Source organism: Scyliorhinus canicula, chromosome 14, assembly GCF_902713615.1.
Source record: "Scyliorhinus canicula chromosome 14, sScyCan1.1, whole genome shotgun sequence".
NCBI lineage: Eukaryota > Metazoa > Chordata > Chondrichthyes > Carcharhiniformes > Scyliorhinidae > Scyliorhinus > Scyliorhinus canicula.
The window spans coordinates 72,173,178-72,201,091 of record NC_052159.1 but is presented as its reverse complement, the minus strand read 5'-3'; the positions used below and the strand labels follow the sequence as shown (position 1 = coordinate 72,201,091).

At 49.4% G+C, this 27,914-nt stretch overlaps 1 protein-coding gene across 1 annotated transcript in view; it reads left to right on the top strand.

Moving 5' to 3' along the window:
- LOC119977313 (transmembrane protein 182-like) overlaps positions 1-27,914 on the top strand; it is a 117,749-nt gene that overhangs the window by 57,311 nt on the left and 32,524 nt on the right. The window contains exon 4 of the mRNA XM_038818080.1: positions 12,123-12,218. Within this exon, the coding sequence (XP_038674008.1) occupies positions 12,123-12,218 (96 nt within the window). The remainder of the gene's footprint in view (positions 1-12,122; positions 12,219-27,914) is intronic.

The following is a 27,914-nucleotide window of genomic DNA, read 5'->3' as shown; positions in this document are numbered from 1 at the left end:
TGGATGAGTTGGCATCGTCCCTCTTACACCGGTCCCGCCTGGCAAACCCCGGCCGCCCCACCCACCCCCCGATAAGCCGGCGGTTGGCATCGCACCCCCTCCTGAACAATACTGCGCCTGTGACCCAGCACATGCTGGCACGCAGCAGCACAGCCCACCCAAGCCCAGCTGCCCATGCCTTTCCCCCATGATGCATGATGTATCCCCTCTCTTTGTCCCCATAGGAGAATTCGGCCCATAACAAGTGAGAAAGGGTCAAGATGGGTGCAGGACATCAGAGACCTCATCCACTCACAGGGACGGGCCCTGGAGGTCAAGGGGATGACCGAGGAGAGATCAGACACCGACGTCGAGATTGGCCTGCGCCACAGAGGTGAGGATCCACTAGCCCCCACCCAGATGACCTGTCTCAAGTGAGGTTTGCGTGACAGATAAAATAATACTTCCCTCTCACTGACCACCTGTCCATTATTATTATTATTATTATTATTCTCCAACAAGATCTCCATCTGATGGTGCTGGCCCACCCAGGGTGGCCCCCCCTGTTCTGCATTCCAAGAGAACACCTTGGAGGGGAGCTCCAAGGATGCTACCAGTGAGGTGTCACAGCTGTCATCACCACCGTACCACATGCAGAGACACACTCCTTGGTGGGCGAAAGTAATGGAAGGACTAAGGGCAGCACGGTGGCGCAGTGGTAGAACTGCAGTCTCACGGCGCCGAGGTCCCAGGTTCGATCCCGGCTCTGGGTCACTGTCCGTGTGGAGTTTGCACATTCTCCCCGTGTTTGCGTGGGTTTCACCCCCACAATCCAATGATGTGCAAGGTAGGTGGATTGAACAGGCTAAATTGCCCCTTAATTGGAAAAAATGAATTGGGTACTCTAAATTAGAAAAAAGTTACGGACAGACTTCTGGGGCACAATCTGGTGAGCACAACAGAGTTGCTTATGCACATCAGGTGGAGGCAGGAACATCCAGGTGGGACAGCAGTCTGCAGTCTGCTGGATCCCAGGACCCGGTCCCAGCCCAATGTCAAGTCTCTGGACAAGGTTATCCCAGAGCTGATGCATAAACTCGGGTGCGGCCGTGAGATTAAGAGCCGGATGTCAGCAGCACTCCAGCCGTTCCACAGCCAATTGGAGGAGTCCCAAAGGCTATGGGTGCAGGAGATGGCACCGGCCATGCTTGGCACTGAGGCCAAAACTGATAGTGTGACGATCATAGTGAAAAGCCTGGAGCACAACATCAGTGCCATGAGTGGTGGTGTCCAAGACGTTGTCAGTCAGTAAAGGCTATGGCAGAGGGCCTCAACAGCATGTCCCAGTCATTGGGGACATGTCCTGACACAGGTGGACCTTGCCGAGACACAGCGGAGGAGCATGTCACTTGCCGAGGCACAGCGGAGGAGCATGTCACTTGCCGAGGCACAGTGGAGGAGCATGTCACAGTCTCGGGTGTGCTTTGCTGAGGTGCTGCATTGTGTGTCCCAGACACAGATGGACCTTGCCGAGGTGCGGCGGAGCATGTCCCAGTCTCAGGTGGGCATTGCCGAGGCACACCAGAGCATGTCCCAGTCACTGGGGAACATGTCCCACACGCAGGTGGACATTTGCGTGGCACTCCAGAGTATGGCCCAGTCACAGGGGAGCATCGCTGAGAGTGTTGGCTCACTGGCACAGGTAATGGGGAGCCACCATGGCTGGCAGAGCCAGATTACCCAGGGTCCCCGGAGCTAACTCCAGCTGCCCCTCCATCCCAACATAACCCCAGGGCCCTACAGGCATCAAACGTGATCAGCGAGCGCCGGAGGTCGACTCAATAACTCCCTACAGGGAGTTGACGCAGTCTCCACCTCTCCCCAGTCCCCCACTGCTGACAAAGGTGCGTCCCGGGGTCAGAGGATGGAACAGGGTGGCACGGCGAGGCATGTGCCACCAGCAAAGTGGCCGGGAGTCTCCGTCCCCAGGACCCCCAGAGAACACCTGCCAGGAGCTTCAAAGGCTACAGGGAGTAAGGAGTAGGTTCCCTCCACCTAAGATGAGCATCCTGGGAACACAGTTCGACGTGACTGCAGAGCAACGAGGGCTAAGCTGTTTCAGGATCACTGAGAGGGCACTGGGAGGGGAGGGGAGTGCGGCACCATCAGTCTCCCATGGCCCAGGACATACCCCCATGTACCATGACACCTGGTCCACGTTTGTGTGGGCCAGTACTAATCGGTGCAACGTGACCTCTCACTGCAGAGCCACTTAGATCACGAGAGGCGTTAGATCGAGCTTCCATCTGCCTAATGAGATGGGGATTACAATTAATTGACCTCAATTAGCTTTGCGACGCATCTAGGCGGATCTAGATCCGGCGAACGGAAGCGGGCGGGTTAAATCACAAGCTGCTCGATGCCTGACGCAGTTCCCGATTTGGGCATCTCCTGCGATCCAACCATCCTGCATGGCTCCTTGCCAGGCACCATGCAGCCGCTAGACCATACCTATGTATTTCATTTAGCCAGAGAAAAAAGATCAGGAAATCTTTGCGAAACAAATTTTGTCGACACATTTTTTAATACCCAATGACTCACCCGAGGTTTGCTTGCAACCCCCACTTTGAAAACTACTGCTCTACATGATATTAATAAACAGCTGAATATACTGGATATTGAAAAGGCAACAGGCCCTGACAACAATTCTACAATAGTCCTGAAGACCTGTGCTTCAGAACTAGACATACCCTTAGCCAAGCTGTTGCAGTACAGCTTTTATACTAGCATCTACTCTGAACCTCGAAAATTACCCAGGTATGTCTTGTCTACAAAAAGCAGGACAAATTCAATCTGGTCACTTATTGCTCCATCTGACTAATCTTATCAGCAAAGTGATGGAAGGTGACATCAACAATACTATCAAAATGCTGCGCTCCGAAAGCTAGTGATTCCAAATAAACCTGTTGGAGTTTAACCTGACTGCTGTAAGATTTCTAACTGTGCTCACCCCAGTCCAATGCCGGCCTCTCCACAACATACATACTCAGCAGGAACCTGTTCATTGATGCTCAGTTTGGATATTGCCAGGACTACTCAGCTCTTTACCTCAATGCAGACCTAGTACAAACATGGACAAAGAACTGAACTCAAGAGGTGAGGTGAGAGTGAATGTGCTTTACATTAAGGTGGTATTTTAGTGAATATGGCTTCAAGGAGCACCAGCAAAACTGGAAATTAGGGAAAGCTCTTCACTGGCTGCAGTCATAATTAATACAAAGGAAATTAGTTATCGCTGCTTGTGGTCAGGTATCATAGTCCAATGACATCACTGCAGCAGTTCCTGAAGGTAATATCCTAGGTCCACCCATGTTCAGCTGCTTTGTCAATGATCTTCCCTCCTTCAGAAGGTCAGCAGTGGGGATGTTCACTGATGGTTTACTGATTGCACAATCCTCAGGAAAATTAGCAACTCCTCAGATACTGAAGCAGTCCATGTCTCTTTGCAAGTAGAAATTAAGAGCTGGACAATATTCAGACTTGGGCTGGTAAGTGGCAAGTAACATTTGCGCCATGCAAGTGCTGGGCATTGACCATCTCCAACAAGGAAAAATCTAACCCTTTGACATTCAGTGACATTATCATCACTGAATCCCCCACTATCAACATCCTGGGGGCTACCATTGATCATAAACTGAACTGGAGCAGTTGTATGAATATTGTGGATACACAAGCTGGTCAGAATTCAGGAAATATCTCAGCTCTTGGAGACCCAAAATATTTCACCATCTACAAGGCACACATGAGGAGTGTGATGGAATTATCTTCAATTGCCTGGATGAGTGCCTGGAGAGTCCACCAACAGTCAAAAGCTTGCAACCATCTAGGACAAAGCAGCCCACTTGATTGGCACCTCATCAACCACCTTAAAAATCCACCTCCTCCATGCACAATGGCAGCAATGTGTAATATCTACAAGATGCACTGCAGCAACTCATCAAATCTCCTTCATCAGCATCTTCCAAGTCTGTGACCTCTACCACATAGAAGGATAAGGGGAGCAGATGCATGGGAACACCGCCACCTGTAAGCTTATTCCAAACCATCCACTAACTGTCTTGGAACTATATTCCATTCCTTCACTGTCACTGGTTCGCAATTCTGGAACACCTTACCTAACAGCAATTCGGGTGCACATTGACTATAACAGTTCAAGAAGACAACTCACCACCACCTTCCCTAGGGTAATTAGGAATGGGCAATAAAGTTGGTCTAGCCAGAAATGCCTGCATCTTGTGAATGAATGTTAAAAAAAATACAGCCTTCGATTAAAGGATCCACCTGAATTTATTGCTGTACTTTTGCATGTTCACTTTCTGTGATTCATGTACAGAGGCTTCCAAATCCTTCTGAATGTCAACATTTAGTTCTCTCTCACCAAAATAAACAATGCTTTTCCATTCTTCTCCTCAAAGTGGATCATTAGATTATCTCTTTGCCAAATTATTTATCTCCTTCTATCACTTTGCAGCGCTTTACATTCTCTTCACAGCTTATTTTTTGAACTTGCTTTGCATCATTAGCAAACATAGATATATTACACAACATATAGATTGTAAATAGCTGCGATCCAAGCAATCATCCTTGTTGCACTCCACTAGTTACTTTCTCCAGTATAATTGCTTTATTAATATTAATTCTTTAAGTTCCTCATTCTCATTAAACAATTTGTTTCCCACGTTTTCTGACATGCTGTTTGTGCCTGCTCCTGTGAAGAGATATATAAATTATTTGTTTAGTATCAGTGCTATTTCCTAATTTCCCATTATAATGTCACCTGTCCCAACCTCTAAGGGGCCCATGTTTACATTGATCCATCATTTTGTTTTTACATACCTGCAAAGATTCTTCAATTTTTAAAATATATCTTACTCGTTTACCCTCATTTTTTCCTCTCTCTTGATTAATTTATTGGTCACTCTTTACCGAATCTCAGGCGTACTGACATTTGGCAATATTGTAAGCTTCTTTTAATCTAATGTCATCCTAAACTCTTTGACTTTGCCACACTCGAATCACTATTTAAGTGGAGTCTTATTCCTCAAATAAATAGATATTGACTGAAAGTTCTGAAGTATTTCATTTGCAGACACCAGCAGCGAACAGTTAATGGACCTGACAAGATAGTGGCTGTCATTTAAATGCATTAAGCATTCGTTCACTGATAACACCCATAATAATTATGCAGCATCTTTAATTGTACATTGATTTTTTGACCTTATTAAGCTGATGAATATTGTGCCTGATGACCAATTTCAATTTTTAAGAAGAGATTAATTTTAGGCCCAATCATGTATTTGCAGCTCCAAATCATTGGTTTGAGAATGTTAGAATTTAAATTCAGCAGTGATTGCACTGCTGCTTTACAGCGCTGAGGACCCAGGCTCGATCCCCGCCCCGGGTCACTGTCAATGTGGAGTTTGCACATTCTCCCCATGTCTGCGTGGGTCTCACCGCCACAACCCAAAGATGTGCAGGCTAGGGGGATTGGCCACGTTAAATTGCCCCTTCATTTGGAAACATTTATTGGATACTCTAAATTTATTTTTTTTAAATGTTATAATTTAAATTCTACAAAGTTGGTCATTTGAAATGTCTCAATGCAAAGTGTTCTAATCTTAGGAATAGAATCATGTTTTCCAACTCTGCAAAAGTGTTGAATATATGAATTGTTAGAATGGTTTCTTAAGTAGAAAGCATAGCAACTGTCACCAATTGATGAATGAATAGACTCAAGATGAAAGATATCAGGACCCAGCTGGGACCCAGCCTAATGCTGAGCCTCTGGAACAGGGTTACCCGGAGCTGATGGAGACGACTGGGACGTTCAGACGGAGATGTCAGCGTCACTCCAGCAGATACATATCTGCTGGAGTGATGCTGACTTGGCGGAGTCCCAGAGGCTATGGGTGCAGAAGATGGCGCCGGAAATGAGTGGCACTGAGGCCAACACTGATAGGGTGGCAACCACAGTGGAGAGGCTGCTGCACAACGTCAGCACCATGAGTGAAGGTGTCCAAGCGTTGTGCAGTCGGTGACGGCCATGGCTGAGGACCTCGGCAGACTGATCGCCTTGCTGAGGGATGTCACCTAGTACCAAGTTCAAGGGCAGCACGGTAGCACAAGTGGATAGCACTGTGGCTTCACAGCGCCAGGGTCCCAGGTTCGATTCCCCACTGGGTCACTGTCTGTGCGGAGTCTGCACGTACTCCCCGTGTCTGCGTGGGTTTCCTCCCGGTGCTCTGGTTTCCTCCCAATCTAAAGACGTGCAGGTTAGGTGGATTGGCCATGATATATTGCCCTTAGTGACCAAAAAGACTTGGAGGGATTATTGGGTTAAGGGGATAGGGTGGAAGTGAGGGCTTAAGTGGGTCGGTGCAGACCTGATGGGCAGAATGGCCTCCTGTATGTTCTATGTTCTATGAGGTTCTGTGGGAAATGTTCTGCTCTCAGATGGGCATGGCCGAGATGCTGCGGAGCTTGTCCCAGTCACAGGTGGGCATTACCGAGGCACTTCAGAGTATGTCCCAGTGGCTGAGGAGCATCGCTGTGGGCGTCGACACCATGGTGTGGACCATGGGGAACCGCCAGGACTGACAGAGCCAGATGATGTAGGAGCATCCGGGGCTGAAACCAGCTGCCCTCCATTCCAAGGTGAACCCCAGGGCCCTATGGACATGGATCAGGAGGAGGGGACGCTGAGAGCCAACCCAGACCCATCCCATGGAGTGGCGATGGAGTGGCCCCCGTGTTTCACCCCTCTGATGAGGCCGCATCTCGCAAGCAGGACATGGGACAGAGCGGCACGGCTGTAAATGTGCCACCGGCAAGTGAGCCGGGGCTCCGGCTGCAGAACCCCCAGAGGACGTCCGCCAGGGGCATCGATGGCCATGGGGCGAGGTAAGCAGCTGGCTGCCTCCACCTCTGATGTGCATGATAGGGAAACACCAAGACGTAGTGATAGAGCTAGGAGAGCCAAGCATGTTGAGGATCATTGAGGACTGGGTGAGGGGGGAGGTGATATGGTGGGGTTTGGTAGGGGTTGGGGAGGGGTTGCGGGGTAGGGAGGGCGGAACTATCAGGGTTTGTACAGCACATTAAACAACTTTTTGCACAACCATTATGATGCCTCCGTCACTTTCTTCCGCAATATGGACTGACCCACGGACCCTTTGCCCATCTCCACAGCCATCTCATTTTTGGCCTCTCCCGTTATTCACCGGCCTTGTTATGCTTGAGTGAGAGAATTGTGCCGTATATTGTGAACTTATATTCCATCTGCACCTTTCTTCTGTTCTTTCCCTTTGCCTCTCATCAGCTGTCTCCCAAACAAACTTTCCAGGCCCACTTTGCTCCCTCACTAAGCTTTATTCTGTTCACTGTCCCTCCTTCTAAGTTCCATTTAATCTTGCTCTTTCTTTTTAGGTTCTACTCTGCACCAATTTCTCCTGCTCAAAGTTTGACATTGCTTCGTCTTTCTTTGGATTAGCTTTATCTGCATGTTTCTATTAATGGCTCCCATATCTTATGCTTTATCTTCTCCCTCTCCAGTTTGCACTTTTCCAGAATTATTCCACCATGCTTGTTCTCTTTTACTCTGGCCCTGCTCCACCCCACCCTGCCCCCACCTCTTTCTCTCGTTCCTGAAGCTGTTTTTTTTTTTCAATGGTGCTGCAAAATGTCCACAGTCTGGTTGACTGAGTGTGCCCACTCAAATCACTTGCATGCTCTCAAGTAGAGTTTTCTCTTTTTGCAGAGTAAAATTGTCCACTATAGATGCCATCCTTGATTCAGTGGTTATTCTTTGATATCTGGGTCAGAAAATTGAGAGTCCAGTCCCTTGGGGAATTGACCATGGGTTCAAAACTGACACTTCAGTAGAGCACTGGGGCAGTGCTGCAGCTGTGGAGGTGCTGTCTTTCAGCTTGGACATTACACTGAGACCCCATCTGCCCCCTCAGGTGGATGTAAAAGAAAGATCCGAAGAAAATCTCCTGGTGTGTGGGGTAATATTTATTCCTCAATCAAAATCATTGAAACAAGTGATCTTGTCATTTGATTTCCTACTTTGTGTGAACATAGAATTTACAGTGCAGAAGGAGACCATTTGGCCCATCGAGCCTGCACCAGACCTTGGAAAGAGCACCCCATTTAAGCCCAGAACTCCGCCCCATACCCATAACCCAGCAACCCCACCCAACCCCTTTGGGCACTAAGGGCAATTTAGCATGGCGAATCCACCTAACCTAGAACATAGAACATAGAACAGTACAGCACAGAACAGGCTCTTCGGCCCTCGATGTTGTGCCGAGCAATGATCACCCTACTCAACCCCACGTATCCACCCTATACCCGTAACCCAACAACCCCCCCCCCCCTTAACCTTACTTTTAAGGACACTACGGGCAATTTAGCATGGCCAATCCACCTAACCTGCACATCTTTGGACTGTGGGAGGAAACCGGAGCACCCGGAGGAAACCCACGCACACACGTGGAGGACGTGCAGACTCCGCACAGACAGTGACCCAGCCGGGAACTGAACCTGGGACCCTGGAGCTGTGAAGCATTTATGCTAACCACCATGCTACCGTGCTGCCTACAAATCCGCACAGACACTGACCCAGCCGGGAACCGAACCTGGGACCCTGGAGCTGTGAAGCGACAATGCTAACCACTGTGCTACCGTGCTAGCACGTGTGGGGGCTGCTTCTCTTCAAAAACGCTTCATTAGCTCGGAAGAATTTTAGAATCCCTTTGGTTATGAAAGATACAATCTACAGCAAGAACATTTTGCATTGATATGCATTATACCCTTTGTCTTAGCCGCAAAGAGAAAGAATCAGAAGTGACACACGTCGAGTTTGTATAATGTAGTGCAAGGGATTTATTTTAAGATGCTACTCAAACAGGGTGCAATGGTGAGCTCTACAAAAGCCTGCTAAACGCTCCGATGATGTCATTGGGTAACATGTGACATTACTGCAGCCAATGGTGTTACTCTGATATGTAACAATATGATGCTTTCTGTTAGGATATACACCAGTATATCATGGTGCAGACACACACTGATGGACACACACAGGGACCAATCAACATGTACAAACACCGCAGCCAATCACCAGTTAAAATACACACACTATAAAGGCAGAGGGCACCACGGTTCCCGCTCATTCTGGGTGCTGCCTCTGGGTGTAACGGGGGCTCATCCAGCCCAGCATGGACTTGCGGCACATGCTGAGAGAATCAACTGGTTCGGACAAGGCTTGGGTCTCTAGTTTAAGTTGGCATCATTTAGACCCACAGTCATCGTGTGTTAGTTAGTTAGAAGTAGTTAATAAAATTGAGTTGAACCTTCACCAGTGTTGGAAGTGTCTGTTCATCTCTCAAGTCTACACTAGCCAACACTTTCAATCTGGAAACACTTCCTGTGGGAGCTCCCAGAAGCACAATGAAACAAAAATTGACACTAGGCCAAAGCAATAACTTTTGATGAGGTGAGGAAAACCTTGGACGAAAAGGGAAGTTTTAATGATTTCTTAAAGGGGAAATTTAAATTGAATCATTTCTTTTACCTTATACAAATCACAAGTTCAGTAGCATACTTCTAATGAAAACTCAGATTTATGTTTATCATTACAGTTGTCTAACCATTTGCATCTAGCTTAACCTCCTGTTCTTCCTGTTCCCTGGGATCTGCTTTAGTATAACTCACGTATCCCTGATGGAATGCTATCATCATTTTGTTTTCCCCCAACATTTTTCCTCCTCTAGATTTAACTATATTGCTGTTACTCCCAGTACCTCACAATTTACTGCTGCTGCAATAATCTCCAGTTCTGACATCTTATTTTGAACGTGTCTTGCATTTATGCAGATACAGTTTATAAATTTACAACTTTCATGTACCCCAGTACCTGAACGTTTCCGGGCTCTGTTTTACATTTGGCTCTCCAGGTAATGTTGCCCATCAGTTGACTACCTACTGTCCACAAAAAACAGACCAACAGAGAGGTGCTTGGCCCTGCTCTGTGAATATTAGATTGTTTGCATCAGCGCCTTTCAAGCAGGATGGATGTTTCCAATGTTACATCAATCAAATTGACATAGAGAAACATTTAAACACTGACAAATTGTTCCAAAGTGAAAACGTTTAAAAGTGTTCGGAAGTGGGTGAAAAGTAATGTTGTGGTTGCCAAACCATGAAGATCACAAGAAGGGGGGAAGGGCCTATTTTATTTTAATAGCTTTGTCTACTTGATAGATTTTGTCCATATTTGGTGTCAAGCTGTAGCACGTGAATGTTGAATGAAGGCAGGATTAAAACATAGAAAAATTATAATTTTGTCATCACCCTGTAGTTTAGAATAGTCTGCAATGCTGTTATATTGTGGGATTAAATTGCATGAAAACAATTAGTTGGCTGGTTTTGTTCTCCTGATTTTCTCCCCTTCAATCATCATCACGAGTGACAGTTCCATTGATGACAGCATGGTAGGACAATGGTTAGCACAGTTGCTTCACAGCTCCAGGGTCCCAGGTTCAATTCCCGTCTTGGATCACTGTCTGTATGGAGTCTGCACGTTCTCCCTGTGTCTGTGTGGGTTTCTTCTGGTGCTCCGGTTTCCTCCCGCAGTCCAAAGATGTGCAGGTTAGATGGATTGGCCATGATTCATTGCCCTTAGTGTCCAAAAAGGTTAGGTGGGGTTACTGGACAAGGGGATAGGGTGGAGGTGTAGGGTGCTCTTTCCAAGAGCCAGTGCAGACTCGATGGGCTGAATGGCCTCCTTCTGCACTGTAAATTCTATGATTCTATAACAACAGCTTTTGTTACATGTGTGATCAGTCATCATATCTGAGCCTAGACAATGATTGTTGCTGGACTCTTTGATCACCAAGGGATCATGACTTCATTCATATCTGCTATCAGGCACATACACTTCCACGGGTTTCCATGGCTCATTATGAGCGATACTTGTATTTTCAGTCATGATGTATCTGTTTTCATTGTTCTCCACCCTGTTGTAGTGTTAAGAACCCCACTGATGTTAAATGCGAGGATATCCCAAAACCCAGAAGGGTAACTTGGAACACCGGTTCTTAATGATGTATATTTTCAATTTGATATACTGTGATAAAGATATGCAAACCAGGAGGGAATAGTTCAATCATTTTGTGATCAATAAATAAAGAATATTTATTAACTGAAATAAAAACACATGGCAAGAAGAACTATAACACACTATAATAGTACACTTAACTACACCGATGGTTATACGCAAACAGCATTATATGAAGTCATCCCTTTGTTCCCAACTACCTACATTTCCTGAATGCTGAGGCGCCATTTCTTCCCAAACACCATCCAATATTGTATAACTCTATAAGTTAATTCCAGCAAATAATTACCAAGCTCATGTTATTTGTCCACATTTTGGAAAACCGTTTTCAGTTTCAGTGAAGGCGCAATCCTCGCAGAGTTTTGGATTTTAACCAGCCTTTTTAGCAATAAATTGTTTTCTGCAGCCTAGTAGCTGAGTGGGCTGTGATGGTAGATGCCTCTAGTTATTATGCTATGGATATATCATTATTTCCCTTTGATGTTACCCATCCTGTGGACCCGGCTTTTTATCAAGTGCCAATTCCCTTATCTCTCCACTTTGAAATTAACTCTTCTATACCCCATTGTTTTCCCCCTCCTCACACAGGAAAATACTTGCTTTTCTTATGATATGCTAATTTGCATATCAAAACCCCCTTCAGATAGCTGCCCTTATCAATTTCCCTTTTTATTTTATCCCAATTTCATATTTTAATCTTAATTTTCCCCAATTTGTAACGGTGCTACTGAAATCAGTATATTTAATCTAGATAAAGGATGGAATCAGGGTCTGCCTGGTAAACTTTGCACTGCATTCACCTCCCAGGCCATGAGAGTGAGGGGAACAAAGTAGTAGATACATACTTTTGAAATATATAATATAGATTTGTTATTAACAACTTTTAGTGTTTGCACTTCTGAAAAAATATGTATTTGATTTTGAGTAAATGTAGCTCATGTGTTTCATCTTCTGTATTATTTAGTTGAACAAGCTGCTTCAAAAAGCTGCATAGGAGCTTATCATCTCCCATTCCCAACAAGACTGAACCACAACAGCTCTGCGTATGAATCTGCTACTGGTAAGCATACTATCAGACAGTGTACTGTCACTGAAAACAAGTTAAATTCCAACTACTGGTGTAAATGTAGAACTGTTGTATAGCTGGGTAGGAAATTTGAAATTTTTGCTTGGAGAAACATTCAGTGTGTTTGGTAAAGTGGACTTACAAAACCATTATGAAACACAGTTCTCCCAAAGAAGGATCTCAGGTAAGCATCCACTTTCCCTGAAATGCAAACAACACAATGGATTTGGATTTGTCTTTCAGTGCTTACAGTTTTACATGAATGACTAATTTAGTTCACGATGAACGGTCTGACTTTCCAGAGAGCCTGCTATCACTGTCAAGGAGCATGGAGGAGTCCGGCTTCAACTCAATACAGGGTTTCACACAGAGTTTGGAGCTCATCCATTCCAGCAACTCCTTGAGAATATTTGAGCACCCAGCCATGACGCGGTATCTGATAACCAATGTCTCAGCTTCCATTACAGCACAGGCAGAAACCACAAAATGTCTGTGTGGAAGCTCAGACTACAGTGGAAGCTCAAACTGAAGTCAAGAACTTTTGGCTTGTTGCCAGGCAAGTGCAACATGCTGCCATGCAGGCTCAGACTGCTACCAATATGGCTGCAGATGTCAGTGCTCAACGGAGCTTTCAGGGTCCCAGACACAATTCAGCAATCTGAATTCCAGCAGATTGCAGGCATTGCTGAGACGCCTCTGTCCTGATGAAGTGACAGTGAATCTGTGGAGCACAACCCTGCTGACCTTTCTCAGGATGCCAGCAATCATGCTTTGATTCTGCCATTCTGCTAGGACTCCTGCTGTGCCCATCAGCCAGACAGCCCAGATTCTTGCTGCCCATGCTAAGGCAATGCAGCCCAAAAACTGTTTTTCAAGGCTGACGCCAGCTCAAGATCATCCTGCAAGGCAATCTGCAGTCTCTTCAATTGAAAATCAATAGTCTGTTGCAGCCAGAGGGGTAGTGTTGCACGTTTTACTTGAGTGTATTACGCGTTTTATTGGAGTGTATTAACACGCCTCCGTTTAAAGGCCGTGTACTTAACACTACTACAGCTCTGTGTATGTAATTCTGCTCGGAGCCCGTATTTAGACACCTCACAAGTATATCAAGGTCAGGTTCAAAGTAATAAATCTGTACACCGATTAGTAAGTTCAAACGATTGATATTTATTATAACCAATATAATAAATACACATGCATACGCTAAAGAGACTAAGTTACTTCTAAACTAAACGACTAAAATACTTATCTAAACAGGAACAGGCAAGGTCAGGGAGCAAGGCCTTCGTCCCGTTCTTGGTCTGTAACTCTCAGATATTAAAGGTCGTCAGGGTCTAGCGAGTCTGGATCACGTAGCGATCGTCGTGGTGAAACTTACAGTTCGATGGCTGGTGGCTCAACGGCTGGTGATGGAACTGGAGTCAGGATGCGATGTATCAGCAAAGCGATGAAAACAGCAGAGAGCCGGAGCCAAGACAACAGACCGGACCATGTGCGGGGTCTACTTTTATAGGTCCCCCCAAAGTCCGTGCCTCTTCGGGGCGGCCTCTACCTGCTGTATATCGATTGGGTCTTCTCCCAATCGATATTTTCCAAACCCCCCAATCTGAGGGTCGCTTCTCGATGGGTGGGGCGGTTTCTATGGTGCTTTGTGATGGATACTTATGGTGCCGTTTCGTCTGGGCGTCCACTCAAAGTATCCATTCAAACCAAAATGTTTCTATTGTGTGGGCCTAGATCTGGATCACCTCATTACTATGCAAATCGTTGTTGCCATTTACACCTTTAGCTGAGATTCTGTACCTGGCCATAAACTGGTTTCTGTACGTGCAGAATGCTAATTAGCCTTCTGCAAACTGCTTGTCCTTGCAAAGACTGTTTTCTCCCTGCAGCCTTAGCAGTTCTCCATTTTGTAGCCCAGTGTCCATCTTAGGTGGCTACAGTAGCAACAAATAGGATCAATAGGCCAGGCAAAAGCAGACAGAAAACAGGCTCTGAGAGAATTCACAAGTATGATTGGTTGATCATTGTATAGAGTATTGAATGTGTTGTTGGATAAAGTTGTTCTGATATGGTTGCTTTCTGGTGGCTTATACTTCGGGATTGTGGTCAAGTGAACATGTGTGATGGTTGAGAACAGAGCAATGGTAAGGCCAGAAAGTGTTGAATGGCAGGGTTCTGGAACTTTATTTAGGGGATCCAGCATCTGAAGTTGACATCATGGACAACAATGGAATATGGATATGCTGGCTACTTCCTTCCTTCTCGGCCTCCTCTTCCTCTCCCTCTTACTTTTGATTTTATTCTTTGTCTTCTTCTTCATCCTGCTGAGGTAGTTACTGAAACCATGGTGATAAAGGCTGTGCCCTCATGATGGCTGATTGATTATGCTGCAGATCACTATTGTTTTGTGCTTGAGGACCCCTTCCTAACAGTACAGGTAGTGGAAATGTTACTTCAGTATGCTAATGATCTGTTCAATGATGTTCCTTGTGGCAACATGGCTGTCATAATATGAGTGCTGACCACATGCTGATCTGTATTTCTGACTGCCAGATTCATAACGTCTCTTCATATTGACTGATCTGTCTTAATTTCAACAAATATAAATTTTCAAAAGGAGCAGGCTACTTTGCCCTCCTCAGCCTTGGCATGGGGATTGAGTTACCCCTGCAGTTGCTCCCATTGATGACTTAAGGTTGCAGGAGTGTTGGTGGCTCACTGGTGCCCTGCTGCTGGCTATCTGGCCTCTGCTCTTCATCTCATCGATCTGGTTGCCACTCAGCCCTGTCAGTCTCAGCCCTGGCCTATAGCTCTGGGTGAGCCACCTCACTGTTCCCTGAAAACAGCAACACGGCACTTGCTTGGCCCTCACACCTCCCGACTGTTCACCTCTCGCTCGGGTGGCTGGGCCTTGAGCCTTGATGACCGCATGTGCGCCTGACTTATTGCTAGGCCACTTCTGGGTGCTAGCTTTATCAAGCCTGCCCTGACCTGCCCTCTATTTTTTCTTTGGTTAGTTGCCCACCTGTGGTCCGCAGTCCTGTCCTAGAGGTCAAGAGTCGCCCCGCTGCCCCCCTTGATGGCACCTTCTTCTCACCTTGCTGAATGCTTCGCAGGCTCACACCGCGACGTGAGGCCGGTGACTCAGGCTGCCAGGCTGAATGTCAGAAACCTGGCTGCTGCTCATTGAAAGTTCAGTGTAATGAACTCCAATTGGCTTTGTTGGTTGGCCAATTGGAGTATGAGCTCCCTCAATGATAGCTCATTGAGGGGGCCCATATAAGCACCTGTGTAGGCTTTGTGAGCCAGTCTTAAGTTGACTGGACTGCTAGCAGCACTGTTTGTAGCTGCTCCTGTAATATTGTTATTGTAAATAAACATTGGTGTGGTGACGGAACTCCTGCCTCCTGTGGATTACTACATTCAGAAACTTCACACCAGACAGTCAGGAGATCCACCTGAACTGTTCTAAGTGTCCACCACCTCTCAACGTCTGGGACACTGTTCACCTGCTCTAAAGGAGAGTCCACCAATCAAAGCCTGATGTTGTTCTGTACTGCCTGCTGATAGGCTCATTCTTGAGCCTATCAGCAAATTCAGTGATACCAAGCTCTGATTGGTGCTCTCACACAATCACCTTTCAGTATGGGGCCACCTCATTGGCTCAGGCCGCTGCAGCGGTAAGTGTTTTATTGTAAATCTCTGAGAAAGGGGTAATACAATCTTTGGAGGTGCCCCCAATTAACACAGGGCATCCCGTCAAGGAGTTACCCCTTTCCTACCTGCCTTTGCCTTTTCTTTGAAATTAGCCACGCTGGTTGCCTCCCTCTGCCTTCCCTAGCTGCATGTATTATTGTCGTGGATGTAGAATGAGGTCCTTAAGTGACCATTAATTGGCTACTTAAAAGCTTCAATAGGTCCAAGGACAATAGCTTGCCTGGTGCCTTACCAACCTACCATAATATATGGCACAGCTTGAGTGAGTAGCTCTGTCATCTGCTTTATTTTGCTTGCTCTCCCCCACACCACCACCACCTTCAAAGACCCGAGGTTGGGGGGGGGGGGGGGGGGGGGGGATAAAATTCAGCCCATATTGAATTCTCTAATGTATGCTTCTGTTACATTAGCTTCATGTCCAGAAGCATTTCCTCTCCATGAAAAAAATATTGTGATCAGTAACAAAAATGAACTTCTCACTAAAGAGTTACTTTCCGTGATGGCAACAATATTTCTTGTACCTTGAACATATTTTATGTTCCCTACTCTCTATTTGAGGTCATTGGACATACTTTTATCTCTGAATTAAATGACACACTATTGAATCGAGCACATTCCAGGCTATTACTTTAGTCTCGTCCTGAGGGAGTACTGCGTTGTCAGAAGTTCTTTAGATTTGGCCATTAAATTGAGGCCCAATTTGACAATGGATGTAAAAGATCCCATGTGACTATTTTCAGAATAGCTAAGTGGCATACTAATACCCTGGCAAATATTTCTTCCACAACCTCCATGGAGATTTTTATGGAAGTGACTTTGAAGAGATACTGACTGGTGAAACATGCAGCAAAATGTGAACACGGGCTGTCTCTTGTTTTCTTTCCAGTCTCCTGCCAGAGGTACAACAGGAGATGGGTGAAACACTTATCCAGCCATTTTCTGGTCATTTATCAATGACAAATAAGTCTCAACAAGCTTCACTGATGATGTTTATGAGATCTCACTTAATGCAGGATCTTATTTTGATACTTCAACAAAATCCGAGGGTTGTAAAGTGCTTTTTGTTTTCATTTTCCAGTCAGCAAGAAGCAAAGTGCATTTATTTGCAGTTTCAATACAGCTTCCACTCTGCGTGAAAATCAGAACTGACTAGGTGTGGTGGTGTCTGTGTAACATTATCCTGAAACTCCACAACATGCATCCAATAACTTGCTAAACCCAAGATCAGTGTTTCTCTATTTTCAGGAGTTCATCTCGTGACTTTAAATTGGATGAGGCTAAATTCACCCTTAGTCATGTCCATCAATGTGCTCATCCTACCACTGCTAGCAATGGGCAGAGTAGTTATAAATTGGAGAGCATGAAAAGCAAAAGCAAACTCTCATGAATTTGTTTACAGTCTCCCTGGTTGGCATGTGAGTTGGGGGGTGGGGGTACTCCCAGTACCCTCTAATCGGTTAACTCCTTCCCCATGATCCCCATCCTTTCATCTCTCACTGGTGGTCGAACCCTCACTAATCCTGGGTCTCTGGTGGGTGCTGATAGCAGCCATTGCTCCAGGTGGTGCTGACAGCAATGAAGGGTTATCGGACTCTGATTGCCCAAAGGGCTGAATCTTCTGCATTTCACCCCTGGAATCCTGGGAAAGTCCTGCTGCTGCCCACTAAAGTACCAGATGACAGGGCTTACCAAAGGAGGTAATGTGAGATTGTTGTGGACCGAGTCAAAGACTCCACGAGATGGCAGGCTGACAGGATACATCTGTCTTTATTCTCACACTGGATGCAGCAATCACTCCTCTCCACTCCCTGCAGGGTCACCTTCCCCGAGCTGCCTCCAGGTCGGGGTTTATATCCTGTGGGAAGTTTCTACAATTGGGAGGAAACTCTGCCCCTCCTGTCACCTGGGTAACTCATACTCTGAGATATAGGAGGGAAATTGGATGCAATACAAGTTCTGTCCCCAAAGGGATTGTAACACCCCTGTCCCTCACCTCCCCAAGTCCTCAGGAGGAGGGTCTCGTGGCTGTTTGGGTTGTGGTCAGAGGTTGAGGGTTGGTCCAGCCTGGGAGGTGTGCAGAGCACCGGTGACCACCGCTTCCGCAAGGTTTGGCATAGTTGGCAAGGCTCAGCCGGCACGGCAGTCGAATATCCATACCGTATATACTCGCGTATCATGCGACTTTTGAAGACCTAAATTGTAACCTAAATTTGGGGGGTCGCATGATACGCGAGATACAAAATTCGCGGGTGTTTTACTTGCTGATTTTTCTGATGGGAAGATGTTCAGCCACTTGACGTTTCCATTCATAAAAACATGAATGGAAACGTCAAGTGGCTGAACATCTTCCCAGCAGAATGCTGTGGTCAAAATCTGAAGAGTAGTATTCACAGAATTCGTGGGTGTTTTACTTGCTGTTTTTATGAATGGAAACGTCAAGTGGCAGAACGACGCTAGTAAAGCCAGCTGGAAAGCTGTTCGATTCGTGAACAGCTTTCACAACAGAATCCACTCTGCAGAATCCACAGACAATGATACCATTTGGAAGTTTTAGTTTGGGCATTAATTTCCAAAAAAGTGACTCGTATGATACACGAGATATAGCATAAAATCATGTTTTGGGGACGAAAATTTAGGGGTCGCATGATACGCGAGATCGCATGATACGCGAGTATATACGGTATTTGAATCTGCATCGCTGTGTACGCCATCCTTGGTCAGATCCGCAGGTGCCTCAGGTCCCCACGCAGTTCAGCAGCAGGGCGAGTGGGCTCCTGCTTCCTCTCTGGCCTCGGGGCTCCTCCTCGGTTGTACGGGGGACTGCGTCGGGGTCCTCCGCAGGGCCTCTGGGCCTCGCGCCGGTGGTTCCTGGTCGTATCATCATATGTAATCCAGGTGGCCATGTGTCTCGGTGCCCTGTACCTGGAACACGTTAGGACACTGACCCCGTCACATGGAGGACTATCCCAGGGATCTATGTGGCTCCAGTGCTGAAGTTTCTCTCATAAATCGTGTCAGTTATCGTGAAACTTCGCACTTGTCGGCAGCGGTGAGTGTCCGCCTCCGAGCGGTCCTGCTGTGGACGGACCCACACCCGGAAATCGGGGAGGATGAGGTTGAGATGTGTCCGGGGACACTGCCCCATGAGCAACTCTTGGCACAATGCTGGTCGTAGAGTAAGGCGTTGTACATTAAATGAAGAGAAATCATGCCAACCGCATCTCCCAAGATTCCGAGGTCATCTTCTTCATGGCCTGCTTGAATGTTTGAACCATTCGTTTGATCAGCTCGTTGGAGGCTAGATAGTACCGGGCCATTCGTGACCAGGTACGATGCAAATTCCTGGCTTGTAAATGCCTCCCCATTGTGAGACACCAGGACTTTGGACAGTCCGTGCGTGTTAAAAATGCCTCACAGTCTTTCCATGGTTGCTCATGTGGTCACCGTGGGGACCCCACTTTAAGTGGGCTTCCACTAATATGAGGAACGTGGCCCCCTGAAAAGTCGATGTGTGTGGGGAACATGGTTTCAACATGAGACTACAGGCGCAACCCAATCGGCAAAGTAGATGGGGCAAATAATATCCAGCTGTACCAAATGGTCCAATTACTGGTCTACCTTGGCGGAAAGTGTGTACAGCATAGGGTGGGTGTGGAAATATCAAGGCTGGACATTTTCTTCCACATTTATCGTGGCCATAGCTCCTTTAATGGTACTGAGGCCTTTGGTGAAAACTGAAGGGAACTTGGTCAGCACTTCCTCTGGTCCAGAGGGGTACATCTGGCACAATCTTTGCCAATCCAAACGTAGGTGACGCAGCCAATTGCACCGCAATAAGCTGGGCCCATCGTCGCGGACACACCACCAATGGTAGGCATACAGAATGGTCTCCGTATGCCATGGGCATGTGTGTGGTGCCTTTGATTTCTCAGAGCTTGCCGGTATATGTGGCCAGTCAGGTCCCCGTGTCACGAAAACCCATGGCCCTAATGTCCGAAAGTGGATGACAGCAACCTCCGCCCCCTTGTCCAGTTCCAACCCGGTGAGGTGTCCGTTTAGCAGCAGCATCACCCGGATAGGTGCCTTTCTGGGGTATGGAATGCAGTGCAGCGGGTGGGGTGGCTGCTCAGCTTCCAAGTCCTCCAGGTAATGCATGCGGCATCTCGGGGTTGGGGGGTTGTGGATGATAACCGGTCCGATGCTTGGAAACGGCGCCCTCACATGAGGTCTCGTTCCTCAATGTTCAGGACCGCTAGGCCCTGGAGTTCTTGGAGTCCATGGTCGGTGCTTTCCTGGGAGAGAGCTATGTCGACAGCTTTTCGAGGGTCAGGGAGGTCTCCATAGTAGCTTCCGCTGCGCCTCCCAAATCCGACATCCGCAAACTAAGCGGCCCTGCAGTGATTCAGCCAGGATCTGAACTCTGAACCCACAGGGGGCAGCAAGTACCCGTAAGCACATCAACATCCTCCAGTGGAGTCCACCGACATCTGCGAAGCTGTACGGAAGCAGTACCGTTGGACCATAACTGGGACTGTGGATTTAGATGATAGCCCACTCGGTCAGTCAGCATGATGAATGGCAGTTCATCCGGGAATGTCAAGTTCCTTATCAGTGCATAGGTTGGTCCACCAATGGCGGTCAGGAAGTGACGGTCTGTCGCTCATCATTGGTGATGGCACTCGTCCAAATCGGTGTGAAAAGGCTCAAGTTTTCCAATGTGTGTCATGCCTACCAGCTGGAGAGTGGTCTCCTGAGATTTATGAGAAACTGTCCGAGTTCTCAGCAATTGCCATCTACAGCCCTTCCATTTGAGCCTTGTCGCCAGTCTTGTGGGCTGAGGCAAAGACTCCACAAGAGGCCAAGCTGAAAGGATACAACTATCTTTATTCACGCCAGATACAGCAATCACCCCTCTTCATTTGCTGCAAGGTCACCTCTCCCGAATTGCTTCCAGGTCGGGGTTTCTATCCTATGGGAATTTCTTTCAATTGGGAGGAAGCTCCACCTTCCAGTCACCTGATGGCTCAACTCTGAGATGTTGGAAGGGAATCTTTCTCTGAGCTCCCGCTGCTTCTGGCTGTAACCCTGCTTCTGGACCTGGTGTGTTATTCTGTCTGCTGGCTGTCTTTTTTGAACTTTGAAGCTTGGCCTATAGCAAGTTCCTATGATGGGTTGGATGGAGGGGAGGTTGATTGCAGGGAATAGTGTTTGCCTGCCTGCAGTTGCCACGCCTAGGACTTGTACTTGTTACTAGCTGCCTTTCTGCTTATTGGCTTGGAGTGGCGAATGGGGCGGATCCTGGTTGGCCATTTGTCGGGCTGCAAGTAGACTTGTTTTTGCAGTTTTGAACTGGATGGTGTCTGGAGTCCGGATGCTGGGACTGTGAGAGATCAGGACGGTGGCAAAATTGACTATGTGTACTGCCTGTATTGTTTTATTGTTGGGGGATTGTGGGTTATTATTGTATTTTTGTGCCTAATGGCTGAGTGCTCGCTAGTTGAGGCCCTCCTGCTTTTGTGCACTGGGAGCTGACGGGTCCCCCCCCGGTGCTGGTGAGGGGGAGTGGTGTTATCACTCTCTCTCCTCAACCGTGCACTGCCTGTCCTTTTCTGGTAGACTGTGCTGCTTGCGGGCACCTCTCCACCAACGTGAGGCTGTTGCTAGAGGCTGGGGAGGGTTGGAGGGGGAGTATGTGCTGTCTTGAGGCTTTGCTTGTTGGGATTCTTGCGTTCTGTATATTGTCTTATTTTTGGTAAAGGAAGTTCTCTCTCTCTTAATAATAATAATCTTTATTGTCACAAGTAGTCTCACATTGCAATGAAGTTCCTGTGAAAAGTCCCTAGTCGCCACATTCTGGCGCATGTTCGGGTACACCGAGGGAGAATTTCCTCTATGCTCCTTTCCGGTGGCCTGTGCTGCCTGTTTGTGTGCCTTTCTATCAATGTGGGGCTACCATTAGGTCAGGGCATCAATGTGTCCTTTTCCGGGTTAGGTACGTTTTGGCGCAGCCATTTGGGCGTGGCCATTGTGGCGCGGCCGTTTTGGCGCCAGCTGTTTTGGTGCCGGCTGTTTTGGCGCCGGACGTTTTGCCGCTGGACGTTTTGGCCATAATAACATTTCTTTATTTGTAAATTAGCCTCAGTTGAGTTGGCTGCTGGTACGGGTCCGCTGTCACAAGTGTTTTGTTCTATCACCATCTTTTTATATATTTTTTAACTAAACCAATTTGCATACCCATATGATGGCTGAGGAAGTATCAACGAAACGTGGTAAAGAAAAATTTGTTCATAACGGATTCCTTTACGTCTTTGACAAAACAAGCAAAGGTGACAGCGAAGTGAAATTTTGGCGTTGTGAGCAAAAAAACCGATGCAAAGCACGGCTCCATACTAAAGCTGCAAACGTGGTGAGGCAGCTGAACAGCCATTCGCATGATGCTTCTGCTGCACAAGTAGAGGTTGCACTCGTGAAAACTAAAATAAAAAAGAGAGCACAGGAAACCCTTAGAACATAGAATATAGAACAGTACAGCACAGAACAGGCCCTTCGGCCCTCAAAGTTGTGCCGAGCAAAGGATCACCCTACTCAAACCCATGTATACACCCTATACCCGTAACCCAACAATCCCCCCCCCCCTTAACCTTACTTTTTAGGACACTACGGGCAATTTAGCATGGCCAATCCACCTAACCCGCACATCTTTGGACTGTGGGAGGAAACCGGAGCACCCGGAGGAAACCCAGGCAGACACGGGGAGGACGTGCAGACTCCGCACAGACAGTGACCCAAGCCGGGAACCGAACCTGGGACCCTGGAGCTGTGAAAAAAGCCTTGAGGCACCGACTGTAGTTGTTAATGAATGTTTGACAGACATATCCCAAGCTAGTCTACCAGCCATTCCTAATATATCTGCTTTGAGGAGAATGATAAGCAGAAAGCGTAATTATGTATTGAACGCCCCCACCAATCCAAGTGATTTACAACAATTGATTGTGCCAGAATGCTACAGGATACATGTCCCTCAACCAGGATTGGAAGAAATCTTTTTACTTTGTGATAGCGGACCAGGTCACGACCGGATATTAATCTTCGGAAGACAGAGCTGGCTACAGCACTTATTGACATCTGGGGCGAAATTCTCCGCGGACCGACGTGACGCCCATTTCCGGCGGGAAAAAGCGGTGCGCATGACTCCGGCGTCCGGGCCTTCTGTTAAGCTGGCAATCTCCGTTCCCGGAAGGGCCAGCAGCGGACTGACGCGATAGGCGTCAGTTTCACCAGCTGCGGAAGTGGCGAGTCCCGGCGTTTGTGTGGTGGGGAGAGAGAGAGACCCAGTGGTGGGGGGAGAGGAAGAGTGACCCGGCATGGGGGGGGGGAAAGGGGGGGGGGAAGCAACCCGGCTTTGGGGGGGGGAAGCGACCCGGCATTTGGGGGGTGGGGGGTGAGTGGGGGGGGGGGAGCGACCCGGCATGGGGGGGGGGAGCGACCCGGCATTTGGGGGGGGGGGGAAGCGACCCGGCATTTGGGGGGGGGGAGCGACCCGGCATTTGGGGGGGGGGAAGAAGAAGAGCGACCCGGCATTGGGGGGGGGGGGGCAGAGCGACCCAGCATTTGGGGGGGGGGGGGGGGGGAGAGCGACCCGGCATTTGGGGGGGGAGAGCGACCCGGCATTGGGGAGGGGGGGGAGAAGAAGAGCGACCCGGCATTGGGGGGGGGGGGAAGAAGAGCGACCCGGCATTGGGGGGGGGGGAAGAAGAAGAGCGACCCGGCATTGGGGGGGGGGGGGGGGGAGAGAGAGACAGACCAGCATTTGGGGGGGGGAGGAGGAGAGAGACAGACCCGGCGTTGGGGGGGGGGGGGGGAAGGAGAGAGACAGACCGGCATTTGGTTGGGGGGGGAGGAGGAGAGAGACAGACCGGCATTTGGGGGGGGGGGAGGAGAGAGACAGACCGGCATTGGGGGGGGGGGGGGGAGAGAGAGAGAGACAGACCCGGCGTTGGGGGGTTTGCGGCGTTGAGTTGAGAGGAGAGGGGGGGGGTTTGCGGCGTTGAGTTGAGGGGGGGGGTTTGCGACGTTGAGTTGAGAGGAGAGGGGGGGTTTGCGGCGTTGAGTTGAGAGGGGGGGACGGCGTTGGAGAGGGGTAGGGGTGGTGAAGGGGGTAGGGGTGGTGAGGGGGGTAGGGGTGGTGAGGGGGGTTGGGGTAGGGGCAGCGGCGTGCAGAGGAGGGGGGCGACGGATGCCCGGGGCCAACGCACCGTCGCCCCCCCTCTGCACGCCGCTGCCCCTACCCCAACCCCCTCCCCTCACCACCCCTACCCCCCTCCCCACCACCCCTACCCCCTCCAACGCCGCCCCCCTCTCTCAACGCCGCAACCCCCCCCTCAACGCCGGTACCCCCCCTCTCTCAACGCCGCACCCCCCCCCCCCACACTAACGCTGCACCCCCCCCACTAACGGAGGAAGGAAGGGGGGAGGAGGAAGGAAGGGGGGAGGAGGAGAGAGGGCGGAGGGTGTGTGGGTACCGGCCTTCAGAGGGAGGGGGGGGTGTGTGGGTACCGGCCTTCAGAGGGAGGGGGAGGTGTGGGTACCGGCCTTCAGAGGGAGGGGGGGTGTGGGTACCGGCCTTCAGAGGGAGGGGGAGGTGTGGGTACCGGCCTTCAGAGGGAGGGGGAGGTGTGGGTACCGGCCTTCAGAGGGAGGGGGGGGTGTGGGTACCGGCCTTCAGAGGGAGGGGGGGGTGTGGGTACCGGCCTTCAGAGGGAGGGGGGGGTGTGGGTACCGGCCTTCAGAGGGAGGGGGAGGGGGGTGTGGGTACCGGCCTTCAGAGGGAGGGGGGGGTGTGGGTACCGGCCTTCAGAGGGAGGGGGAGGGGGGTGTGGGTACCGGCCTTCAGAGGGAGGGGGAGGGGGTTGTGGGTACCGGTCTTCAGAGGGAGGGGGGGGTGTGTGGGTACCGGCCTTCAGAGGGAGGGGGGGGGTGTGGGTACCGGTCTTCAGAGGGAGGGGGGGGGGGGTGTGGGTACCGGCCTTCAGAGGGAGGGGGGGGTGTGGGTACCGGCCTTCAGAGGGAGGGGGGGTGTGGGTACCGGCCTTCAGAGGGAGGGGGAGGGGGGTGTGGGTACCGGCCTTCAGAGGGAGGGGGAGGGGGATGTGGGTACCGGCGTTGAGGGGGGGGGGACCCGGCGTTGAGAGGGGGGGTGCGGCGTGAGGGGGGGTTGCGGCGATGAGGGTGGGCGGTTGCGGCGTTGCGAGAGATGGGGGGCGGCGTTGGAGGGGGGTAGGGGTGGTGGGGAGGGGGGTAGGGGTGGTGAGGGGGGTAGGGGCGTTGGAGGGAGGTAGGGGTGGTGAGGGGGGTGGTTGGGGTAGGGGGCAGCGGCGTGCAGAGAGGGGGGGCGACGGATGCCCTGGGCCAACGCACCATCGCCCCCCCTCTCTGCACGCCGCTGCCCCCAAACCCCCCCACCACCCCTACCCCCTCCACCACCCCTACCCCCTCCACCACCCCTACCCCCTCCAACGCCCCACCCCCCTCCCCACCACCCCTACCCCCCTCCCCACCACCCCTAACCCCCCAATGCCGCAACCTCCCCCAATGCCGCAACCCCCCCAATGCCGCAACCCACCCCCATGCCGCAACCCCCCAATGCCGCAACCCCCCCAATGCCGCAACCCCCCCAATGCCGCAACCCCCCCCAATGCCGCAACCCCCCCCATTCCGCAACCCCTCCCAATGCCGCAACCCCCCCAATGCCGCAACCCCCCCAATGCCGCAACCCTCCCATGCCGCAACCCCCCCCAATGCCGCAACCCCCCCAATACCGCAACCCCCCAATGCCGCAACCCCCCCAATGCCGCAACCCCCCCCAATGCCGCAACCCCCCCCAATGCCGCAACCCCCCCCAATGCCTCAACCCCCCCCCAATGCCGCAACCCCCCCCCCCAATGCCGCAACCCCCCCCCCCCCAATTTCCCTCGGACACTGAACGGCGTCAACCATCATCAATGGTTGACGCCGTTTTAAAGCTACTCTGTTTTTCGCCGACATGACCCGTGGCCACGTCGGCGGGACATCGGCCCATCCGGGCCGGAGATTTGTTGAAACAAAAATATAATGAAATCCCGCCGGTGCCAGCTGTTTTCAGAGGCTGCCGGCGGGATTTGCACAGCGCCGGTTTTTGGCCGGTCAGAGAATAAAAAACCCTGCGGGAGCGGGATTAACGCCGCTGCCGGCCGATTCTCCGACCCTGCGTGGGGTCGGAGAATTTCGCCCCTGATATGTGGTTTGCAGATGGCACATTCAGTATTGCTCCCATCCTCTTTTCTCAGATTTATGTAATTATGGTAAAAAAACACGGAGGAGTTACTCCTACGGTTTATGCTCTTTTGCCCAACAAGCAACGCACCACATATGCGAGAATGTTCGCATTATTGAAAGAAATCGAACCCAACTTGAAACCCAGTTCAATCGTCTGTGGTTATGAACAAGCTGCGCACAGTGCTATGAAAGACATATTCCCTGATGTTCAAATAAAAGGATGTTGTTTTCATTTAGCTCAAAATATGCAAAAACATCTAGCTAGTATGGGGTTCCGTAGTTTGTATAACACTGATCCAGATTTCGCGTTAAAAGCTAAAATGATTATTGCCATTGCCTTTTATCTTTGAACAAAATCGATGAATATCTGGATGCTTTAGCGACCCAACTGCCGCAAGAACTTCAAGATTTACTCAACTAGTTTGAAGATACATATGTTGGTCGTCTGAACAGACGAGGAATTGGCCGCGCCAAAACGGCCGCGCCCAATTGTCCCATACCGTCCTTTTCCAGTGGTCTGTGCTGATCATTTTGCCTACTTTCCACCGATGTGGGGCTACCATTGGGGAGCGGTGGGGGGGGGGGGGGGGTGGCCGCATGATGGCTTTGCGGCTGGCGGTTTGTTTAAAGGAACTGTTTTAGGTTGAACTGTGCCCCCTCTTGTGAAGTGAGAGGGTGTTTTCTCTCTCTCTCTCTCACACTGTGCCTGCACCGGCGTGTCCTTTTCCAGTAGGCTGTGCTGCTTGTTTGGGTGCTTTTCGTCGATGTGAGGCTACTGGTGTGTGTGTGTTGGGGGGGGGGGGGGGGGGGGCTGGGTGGTGGTGGATGTGTGCTGGCTTGAGAGTTGGTGGTTTTGTTTGTTTGTTTGGTGTCTTGTAAATGCCTTTAGCATATTACCAATTTTCGTGACTCTTTTCAGCATGTTGCTGATTCCTTTGTATTCTTGAGTTGTGAATAAACTTATAATATTTGTAGGAGGGGAATCAGATGCAATACAGGTTCTGTCCCCGTAGGGGGTCATAACAAAGATCTTGCCAGATCTCAAGCTGGAGTGGGAGACCCTGTTGCCTAGATTAAATTCTGCCCATGGTTATGAAAAGTGATGCTTTGCAAACCTCAAATATGATATGTATCGAGAGCTGAGTTGCAGCACCAACTAAAAATATGTTTTGGATTTAACAACTAGATTGAGCAGTTGACAAACAAATCTAGTTTACTAATGTATGTCTTATTACTGTGGTGTACAAATCCTTTGTATTATCTTTGACTATAATTTTTTTATCGCTAAATAGTTGAATGCTTCAGTAGTTTTCTCCAGCATTTTTTGGCTGCAGTGTTAATTCGTGTTTCTTCCTGTCTATCGGTTTGGATCTGATTTCTGAGATCCCCATCTCAGAGATGCATGTGCAAACTGATCTGAACGGTCATAAACTTATGGAGTTATGAAATATATCCCAGTCATACACTCCCACTTTAGATAAAACTATGGCTGCACATCTATCTTTAATTAATTAGGAAGGGTCATTGGGTTACGGGGATAGGGTGGAAGTGGGGGCTTAAGTGGGTAAGTGCGGACTCAATCGGCTGAATGGACTTCTTCTGCACTGTATGTTCTATGCAATGTATAACATCAGGGGCAGCAAATGTGATTTTCTA